General features: G+C 36.8%; 1 protein-coding gene across 2 annotated transcripts; it reads left to right on the forward strand.

The window, feature by feature from the left end:
- Positions 1 to 768: 768 nt before the first annotated feature.
- On the forward strand, positions 769 to 7,655 carry LOC112526905 (probable serine/threonine-protein kinase At1g01540). Of its 2 annotated transcripts, XM_025137347.1 has the most exons (7): positions 769 to 1,466; positions 2,006 to 2,110; positions 3,755 to 3,877; positions 3,989 to 4,159; positions 5,667 to 5,796; positions 6,258 to 6,467; positions 7,228 to 7,655. In XM_025137347.1, the coding sequence occupies exons 1-7, from the start codon at positions 892 to 894 to the stop codon at positions 7,327 to 7,329; spliced, it is 1,416 nt and encodes a 471-aa protein (XP_024993115.1). In that variant the 5' UTR covers positions 769 to 891; the 3' UTR covers positions 7,330 to 7,655. The 2 variants fall into 2 exon arrangements, with proteins under 2 accessions (XP_024993115.1, XP_024993116.1); XM_025137348.1 differs by lacking the exon at positions 3,755 to 3,877.
- The last annotated feature ends 2,187 nt before the right edge of the window (positions 7,656 to 9,842 follow it).

Here is a 9,842-nt window from a genome sequence, read left to right on the forward strand (position 1 = left end):
AGAGCAGGTTTGATATAAAAAACGCTAGCCAACAAGACCTATTTAATAAAACTAGTTTCATGTGTGTTTTTATACAGGTTTTTAACATAACCAATATCTGTCTTAATCTCAAGGAAAGAAAGTACAGATGTATAAGCAGTTAATCATAAATTTTTATTAAATTATGTGTTAAGTCAGATGTTATATTTTTTTTAAGATAAAACGAAATACGAATATATGTTACTATATGGGTCCATCAAATTCGCTACAAAAATAGTCGCGATTATGATAAAATGCAATTTCTAATAAACTGTGCGGAAAAAATGTGGAGTAAATTACGTTTTTAGCCCTTGTGGTTTGTGAAAATTTCTATTTTTGTCTTTGTAAAATTATAATTTTTATCCGTATAGTTTATAATTTATTACTGAGTTTGTCGTTTTAATTTAAACTTTATTGTTTTTTTTACCTTTATGGTTTTTAGTTAATTTCTATTTTAGTCCCTCATAATTAAAAGAAGTGTTTAGTTTTAGGGACGAAAATAGAAAAAAATCACAAACCACAGGGACGAAAACGTAATTTAAAACCACAGGGACAAAATCTGCAATTTTTAATAAACGACAGGGCGAAAAACGTAATTTACTCAAGAATGTAATATATTCTGAAGTTAAAGGGCCAAAATGTAATTAAACTAAACCTTATGTCCTTATCTGGACAAAAACTGAAAACAAGCACCGCTTACTAATTTAGGAATAACACCTTCTCTCTCTCATCCTTCTTTCTCTCTCACACACTCGCCGGAACTTCATAAATCATCGCCGGAGAACACTACTCATTTTCCGGCTAAACTGATTATCAGTGGAGTTCAGTTCACATACATGATCCTGTGTTTCTCTCTCTCTACCAACACCAATAATGTCGATGTATGATAAAGCATTTATGAACAGTGAGCTGTCAAAACCTACCTCTATATTCGGTCTGCGGCTATGGGTTGTGGTCGGGATCTTCGTCGGAGCTATCATTGTTCTCGTACTTTTTCTCTTATCCGTCTGCATCACCTCCCGCCGGCGTCACTCCAACTCGAGGAAGAAACCTGAACAAACCCTAACCCCTGCAGTACCGAAAGAAATACAAGAGCTCGTCCACCACGATTCGTTAGCTGCGGTGGATCACCGGATGTCAGTACCGGAGATCCAAATCGATATAGGGAAGTCGGAACACCGTGTGGTTTTTTCCGATCGGCAATCGAGTGGTGAGAGTAGGGCTACAAGTAACGATACGGCGTCGTATGGTGGTGGTAGTGGCGGGTCGTCGTTGCCCCAAGTGTCGCATCTAGGCTGGGGGCGGTGGTATACCCTCCGGGAGCTTGAGGCAGCGACAAACGGATTGTCCGATGAGAATGTGATCGGAGAAGGAGGCTACGGTATAGTGTACAGTGGTATTTTGGGGGATAATACTCGTGTGGCAGTGAAGAACTTATTGAATAATAGGTAACTTTTTACTCGTTTTCTATTCAATTTCTCAGTTGAATTGCAACGGCAAACAAAATCGTTTTGCAAGTATTTTCAACCAAGTTCTGATAACTGATATTATCATTTTTTATTCTTCTTCAATGGTCATAATTCTAGGATGCTACTATAAGGAGATTTATGAGGGTTTTGTGTGAATTGATGTTATAAAAACTGTATGTATGTCTTCTTCTTCATGAATGATTACAGAATAGGTTAAGATAATTGACCATTGAATGTGGGTGTGTGTTCCTTGACCATAAATTTGTGATACCTATTGGAATTCAAGACCTGAATCAAATTAGAACATTGGGGTCTTAGTAATTTACAATCTTTTATGTAGTTTTGAGTTATTCAAACCCAGGTTTCTTTCACACACATCATTATGATTTGATTTAATCCTTCTCTAATTTCATGATTAAATTTCTTTTACATTTGGGTTCTGCGAGATTAGTGATTGGATTAATCATGTATTCTTTTTAAATGATTGCTGTATGAGTATTTGGATGATGAAAACTCAGGGGTCAAGCCGAGAGGGAGTTCAAAGTAGAGGTAGAAGCAATTGGGCGTGTTCGACACAAGAATCTTGTTCGCCTGCTAGGATATTGTGTTGAAGGAGCCTACAGGTACCGGTTTTCCTTTCGATTGCGAATTATCTTTGTTAAGAATGTGTATTTCAAGGGTGAGCTTTGGAGAAACTATTGTGTAATGGGTCCATGCCACATATATCACATTTTGTTGCAAAATACAAGCGGGAATTTGTGTACTCGTTACTTCTTTGCACACACTCACGTGTATCCTGCCTGCTTGTTTTTTTTAATTTTTATGTTGCAGACTGGGGGTCTTCATGGAATTAGCCTCTCTACCCCCAGGGGTAAAGACAACGTCTGCATACATCCTACACTTGACTCTACCTCTGTGTATGATATATTGGGTTGGTTTGGTTTGATTTAAGCAGAAAATTGTGTACGGAGACGTTCCTCCCAACCCTTTTTTTTGGAAGGGTATCCCAGGCTACGCCTAGACTAATCCCGAAAAATTGTGACTGCAAGAAATCAGCCTGATAAACTCAGTGGCCACAATTGTTGTGTACGCCTGGAATATCCCACCACATCCCCCAAGACCTCAACCAGTATGCCACAACCCTTGTGGTTCATCCCCAACCCTTGCAAAGCCAAGGAGCCTTTATCCATCATGATCCTGTTAGGATGAGGATCAATGATAACATATACACAATAATAATCTTAGGAAACGAGAAATCTAACATGTGATTTACTTGGTTCAAATAATATTTTTACATCCACCACTATTGATAGGATTTTAGTGTATTTTGTGGATCTTTTGGTATAGCAACGTTCTTTGAAGGAAGACCACCCCTTTTACAAGAATACCAGATAGCAAAAGGACCAAGAATTGTCATCACAGTCGTAGGGTTTTGTAGACAGTTTTAGGGTGCATTTGGTATGTGAGACAGGATTGGACTAAGGGCCGTTTGGTTAGTTTTCCATCAAGTCCTGTATTGACAAAACTGTTTGTGTGGATTAATCTATCTATATGGATTGGGAAGGTTTTGTTTGGGAGGGCTTTTTCATAAATGGAATGAGCGTTTTCTTTCTAATTGGGAGGGGCAAGTTTGGAAAAAACTTAGCTTTCTACAAAAGCTCCCCCTTATAAGCTTTCTATATGAGCCACTTTTTATATCATTAAGCCACTATCAAACAGTCATTAGCTGACCAAATAAGTTGTGAATCTCATTAAGCTCATCTAACAAACAGGCCCGAAGATCAAAATAGGTGGAACATAAATCATGGAGGTGAGACAATATTAGTAAATTACTAAACTACATATGTCAAATTAAAACCCTAAACCTTGCAAAATTCTTTCACCCATACTTCACTCTCACCGTTCGGTCCTGTCTGCGTAGGCTCTGTCCCCCCGGGGTGGGCGCAGAGGGAGCCACATTGGGCCTTGGCTAACCCTGAACTATTTATGATTTTTTCGTTAATGTACCGGTTCGCTCAAGTTCTCAATCTTTTACTGAACACAACTTAGATTTCCTCTAAATGTTTCATGTGATTTACGACAACCAGCATTAGTCGAATATCTTGTGTCAATATCTCGTAAAACCTTGAATCGACAAGGTAATCTGGGCTACCCCTGGATCAAATTCCTGACTCCGTCCCCCCCCCCCCCCCCCCTCCAAAAAAAAAAAAGGCGATTGTTCTGTTCCCAACAAGTGATTTTTTTGTCATCGAATGTTTCTTTTCCAGGATGCTAGTCTATGAATACGTAGACAACAAGAATTTGGACCAGTGGCTTCATGGGGATATGGGGGATGTCAGCTCTTTAATGTGGGGTCATCGTATGAATATCATCCAGGGAACTGCAAAGGGGTATGCTACTTGTAAATCTGTATCGAGAAATCACTTGTCCAAGTTTATAGCATAAAATTGCATGGAGATCGAGCTTTGTTGTTTATATACTTTGTATTCTTGTTGTTACAGTTTGGCATATCTTCACGAGGGTCTTGAACCAAAGGTAGTCCATCGGGATATTAAATCCAGCAATATATTACTTGATCGTCAATGGAACGCTAAAGTTTCCGACTTTGGACTTGCTAAGCTTTTGGGTTCAGATACAAGTTACGTGACAACTCGTGTGATGGGAACTTTTGGGTACGTATAACTCACTTCGCTGCTTGATTATTAATTGCTCTTCCTTCGTTTACCCTGCAATGTGGATTGTATGTTGATGAAGACACTTCATGAACTTGACATTTGAGATCAACTTAAGTCTTCTAAGTTCTACTTGTTTATGAATTCTACTACAAATTGGAAACTGGCATATTTTTATTTGTAATTTTTGTTGCAATATTTGGTTTTGCTACTGTCCTCCTATTGGAAGTTTGCGAATGCATATCAATCTTGAAACTATGAGCTAGTTTGCTTGTTTTTCTATTTATTATTCTTGTTGCAATATTTAGCGCCATACCGCCATGACCGTATTCTTATTAAAGATAGGAGTTCTTTGAGGCGGCGGATAAGGGTAGCTGATTGCTTGTAGGACTGCTGATCGGGGAGGGGGTGGGAGGGTAGAGTGTGGGTTGGGGGAGGGTTGAGGGCCTTCAGATAGATTTACGATATCTTTTGATAGGGATCAGGGTTCTTTGTTGTGTTCTGTGCATGGTTCTAAAAGGCGTGCCATGGCGTCTTGAGGCACATTATGGCATGAGTTTTCTTGAACACGTTATTTGACATTTTAATTTTTTATTTTCTTAAAAGTTTGCCGTTCTTCTATTTTAATGGTATTATGAGGGTTTAGTATAATACTTTTTGTAAGCTCTATATAGATTTGATGTCAATATATGATTTTTATTTTTATTACATGAAATTAAAATGTTCAATGTCATTGAGTAATAGTAGAAAGCATATATATATATATTATATGTATGTATGTATATATATGTGTGTGATATACTGATTTGCCGCCTTAAGCAACAACTTGAAAAACACGTGGCCTCACCGTGTCTCCTAAGGCTTGAGGCTCAGGGCAGCTTAATGGGACTCGCAACTTATTCGGTCAGCTACATATGATTGTTTGGTAGTGGCTTAATGATATAGAAAGTGGCTTATTCAATAAGCTTATAGGGGGAGCTTTAGGTAAAAAGCCATGTTTTTTCCAAACCTGCTGCTCCCAATTAAAAACACGCACCTTCCATCTATGAAAAAACCATTCCCTATTTACACAGACATATTAATCCACACAAACGGCGTTATCTGTACAACACTTGATGGAAAACCAACCAAATAGCCCCATAATCTTGCTGCCACACCTCACGTCATTTAGAACCTTGGTTATGTGTTTTTTTTAGCAAAGTAGTATCTTTGCATTCCTTTATAATCTTGTCTTCAACAAAAAAACCCTTTCCCTCCTAATCTTGTGGCTTCCAGTCATGCTTTTCTATCTGTTTTACATACCCTTTTCGCAATCGGGGCATCACTCTCTATGTCTTGAGACAGAGGTAAGGTTTGTCCTAACCACCACCACCCCCCGGCCGCCCTACCTAGATATACTGGGTTGGTTTGTTTACTGAATTCTTATTGAAAGTTTGCGAATGCATGTCGATCTTCAAACTGAAAACGAGTCTGTTTGACCTGAAAAGAACGAGCTTTTCCTTTTCAGCTACGTTGCACCAGAATACGCCTGCACGGGTATGTTGACCGAGAAGAGTGATGTATATAGCTTCGGAATACTTATTATGGAGATACTTACGGGAAGAAATCCAGTAGATTACGCTCGACCACAAGGGGAGGTTAGCATTTCATTCTAACACGTCAAATAACCTTCTTGATTCAAATTCTTTCACCCTTCGGACAATTCGTAATTTTTTGAAGTATATAGTGTACATATATAGGGTCCGGTTTAGGGGAAAACCGCAAAAATTTGAAAAATTGAGGAACACCTGGTAGCTATACACATGTGCATACAAGCAGTTTGTCCGGTATGCACATGCATAAGTGCATAAAAACCAAGAAATAACTTCAGTTACTTGTACGCACATGTGCATACCATCCAAATGAATGGTTACAGGATGTTCCTCAATTTTTCATTTTTTGGAGGTTTTAATCTGAACCTCCCTCCCTCTCTCTGTGTATATAAATATATATATATATATATATATATACACACACGGGGTAAATAATCACGCATCCGGTTTGAACCCTTAGACCTCAGGGCCAATGACTGTTTTGGTGACAATTCGCAAATTTACAGGTGAATTTAGTGGAATGGTTGAAGACGATGGTTGGAAACCGTAAATCTGATGAGGTGGTTGATCCTAAGTTGCCCGAGATGCCGTCTTCAAAGGCATTAAAACGTTTACTGTTGGTGGCTCTTCGGTGTGTAGATCCGGATGCACAAAAGCGGCCTAAAATGGGGCATGTACTTCATATGCTTGAAGCCGACGACTTGCTACTTCCCACTGTAAGTATTGTTTTACGAATCTTTAGTTTTCGTTTACGAGCATCTCGTAACAGTTCCTCCAAAATGGAGAAAAATCTCGGAGTTTTTAGGCTCGTTTTTATTGTTCCTGGGAAAAAACTTGACAACGTATCAATAAATTAAATTGAGGAAGCGAGAATATTTTTTTTATATTTATTGAAAGTTTTAATAATATAATTAAGAGTAAATAACGATTTTCTTTCTCGTTTGTAAAGACTTCGATTTTCCGTCCCTGGTTTAGAAATTGCAGTTTTCGTCACTATGGTTTGTAATTCATTGCTATTTTCGTCCTTATAATTTACAATTTATTGTTGTTTCAGTCCTTATGGTTTACAATTTTTTACTCTTTTCGTCTCTTATACTAAAGGTAGGAATTAGTCCTGGGACGAGAATAGCAATAAATTGCAAATCTTAGGGATGAAAATGGCAATTATTAACAAACCACAGGGACAGAAATTGTAATTTACTCTTTTTTAATTAACTAAATTACAGGTATACCCTTAATAACATAGTGACTAGTACTTAGAAAAGCAAAGTGGGTTGAGAATTTTTCGTCTCATAATTAAGGGTAGAATTGGAAAGTTCACACTTACTTTCAAAAGCAGATGATTATTTTGGGACAAACTAAAATAGAAATATGGATACTGGTTTTAGGACTGAAAGGGAAACGTTGAACTGTTTCAATACTTCTCCGAAAAGAAAATTGCGGTTACAACATTGGGTTCTTTTCCTTAATTTGCAGGAAAGAAGAGATTCTTCCCGTTCCAATCGTAGATTACTCGATAAACAATCCATCGATAGGGATTCAGATACGAGTGAAGGCGATAGCAGCCGATGGAGGTAACACAAGAATCGAATTTGATCGAGGTCTCGAATTCTCTCTCAAGTTGATTACTCCATCCGTCCCAAAATAAGTGTTCATATTGAAAAAGACAGACGGTTTTAGAAAAGTGTAATTATTACACTTTTTAATGAATTAAATGACAGTTTTACCCTTGATAACAGAGGGAGTAGTTAATTTCTCCATCTGATAATTAAGGGTAGAACGGAAAAATGCGTAAGTGTACACTTATTTTAGGACGAATCGAGTATTTATTAACCATTTTTTCATTTTCTTTGTATGTAATTTCAAAAAATTTATAATTTATGATCATTCTTTTGTTTGATGCCCACCAAACACACATTTGTATTACTATTCAAATAATTAAATTATTATCATTATTTTTTTTTTCTTTCAGGAGATTTAATATTTTTAAAGGGAATTTAGGGGTTGTTTGTTTATCTCTTAATAGTTTCATTAAAAGGCATGTTTTGAATCGTTAAGAGATGAATCTTGTTTGACAAAAACAAAGTCTGTCTCTTAATGGTTCTAAAACCCTCTGAATGATTGTATATCTTGGTCCTCCTATAACCATTCAACGCTCTAATTTCATTGTAAACAATTACCAAACAATTATATTTCATTTTGTACTATATCATGAGAGTCTCTTAATCATTCTATATTTTGACCAGTTAATCATTCTGCATCAAACTATTCATCATTTTGCCAAACCATTAGACTTTAGGTTCTTGTTTTAATTTTTGAACCTTCACTTTTTGCTATTTTCTTTATTTACTTAGGGATACTGCTATCTATGTTTAGTTTTCACAAGTCGGGTATTCATAGAAACAGTTTTACTCTTTGAGGGTAGAGGTTAAATATGTATGCATCTTACCTTCGGTCCCTACTTTTGGATGTGATATAATAAGTAGGGGTGCACAAAAAACCCGACTAAGCCGACCAACCGGGTCATCTCGAGTACCCAACCCAACCCAAAGCGACTCGATACTTAATTGAGTTTTAATATATTCAAGCTGTATGTATTAGGTTGGAATTGGGTTAGGGCCATTTGAATTCAATACAACCTGATAGACCAGATATCTTTCTATACTGTTGATTTAATATGATTGTTAAGTCTTTAATCAATATATGTACATTAGATATTAGATCAACTTGTAATTTTATTTTTTTATTTTTATGAACCTTCAACTTTTATTCTTTGAGTTTGTTATCTTATTTGTATGTTATCATATTGATTTTACTTCTTTAGATACAATCACTCGGCTAGATTGTAAAACGACCTACCAAAGTTTCAACCCAACCCATCCTGCATGGTATGAGTTGGGTTGAGTTGAGATTTTTTAAACCGCAAATATTAGATTGAGTTTGTTCAAGTGCCTTTAATCTAGCCAATCTGACCTGTGTGCAACCCTGATACTGGGTTTGTTCGATTTGTTTCTACTGTTATGGTTGTACTCTATGTTGAAGCAGTTTTAGTTTGCTTATACCGAAATTAATGTGGGGGCACGTGAGGTGGCTAACGGACTAAAAACAAACAGTGTTAGCGTCAGAGATCCAATCTGTCATAAAATGCAAACCATAATAGACCACCGGTGTAATTTGGCAAACCGTAGGGACCGGATATGTCTTCGTATAGAAAAAGTTAAATGCAATGTTTTAATTTTAAAATTAAAATCAATATAGTTTTAATGAAAACAAGTATAGAAATACATTTGAGTTTCTATTAATAGCAATATTTGATGAACGTACGATGTTGACCTTCTATTTATAGTAAGGTTTCTTTAGTACGTACTTTGTAACGATCCATGACGTATATTCTCGATAATGGATATGGATGTACGAGGACACGTGTCGTGTGTTAACCTTTTGAGTGTAGTTCGGTTGGTAATTGGACGGAATGATTTTGGTCGAATATACGACAAGTTTGAATTCAAATCATGTGGAACACCGACTTTGAATCCCTCTGCTGACTTCAACCGTTGAGTCGGCACTGAAGCGTCTTCTCACGTGATTCCTAGGGGACGGGTTCTGTATGGCGTCGATTGAGGTTGTCATTAATTAGTCTTTTTGCTCAAATTATCAAAGAGTAAATGTTGGGTCCTTAACTGGTCTTGACATAGAAAAATGGGTCTGAATCGATCTTCGAGTTTGACCTATCCTTTCATACTTTAACGTTCATATCCCGTTCTTTATTATATAACATTGTTTATGGTTGGATTCCGGTGAGAAGGGAAGTTATAGTGAGAAATGTAAGAAGTGATCTCCACCCGTGGATCAAATCCTAATTGAATGTCAACGCTAAGTTGCTAATGAGATGCAACGAGATGTACCATATCAATTCCCTTCTAAAGCGCAATTCATGGATGGACATGAGATTAAAATATATTAATGGTCCAGATCTCTTATTACGTTTCTCACACGATCCTTTGCCACATTGTTTAATACTTTCTTCATCTCAAAATACACATTCAAGATTAAAAAAACTCATACAGTTTTAGAAATATATAATTATTATA

This window comes from Cynara cardunculus, assembly GCF_001531365.2.
Source record: "Cynara cardunculus var. scolymus isolate 2C chromosome LG 14, CcrdV1, whole genome shotgun sequence".
NCBI lineage: Eukaryota > Viridiplantae > Streptophyta > Magnoliopsida > Asterales > Asteraceae > Cynara > Cynara cardunculus.

Coding starts and splice junctions, on each gene's coding strand:
- LOC112526905 (XM_025137347.1), top strand. CDS start 892: ATGTCGATGTATGATAAAGCATTTATGAACAGTGAGCTGTCAAAACCT. Junction 1,467..2,005: donor AAGAACTTATTGAATAATAG/GTAACTTTTTAC, acceptor ATGAAAACTCAG/GGGTCAAGCCGAGAGGGAGT. Junction 5,797..6,257: donor ACGCTCGACCACAAGGGGAG/GTTAGCATTTCA, acceptor GCAAATTTACAG/GTGAATTTAGTGGAATGGTT.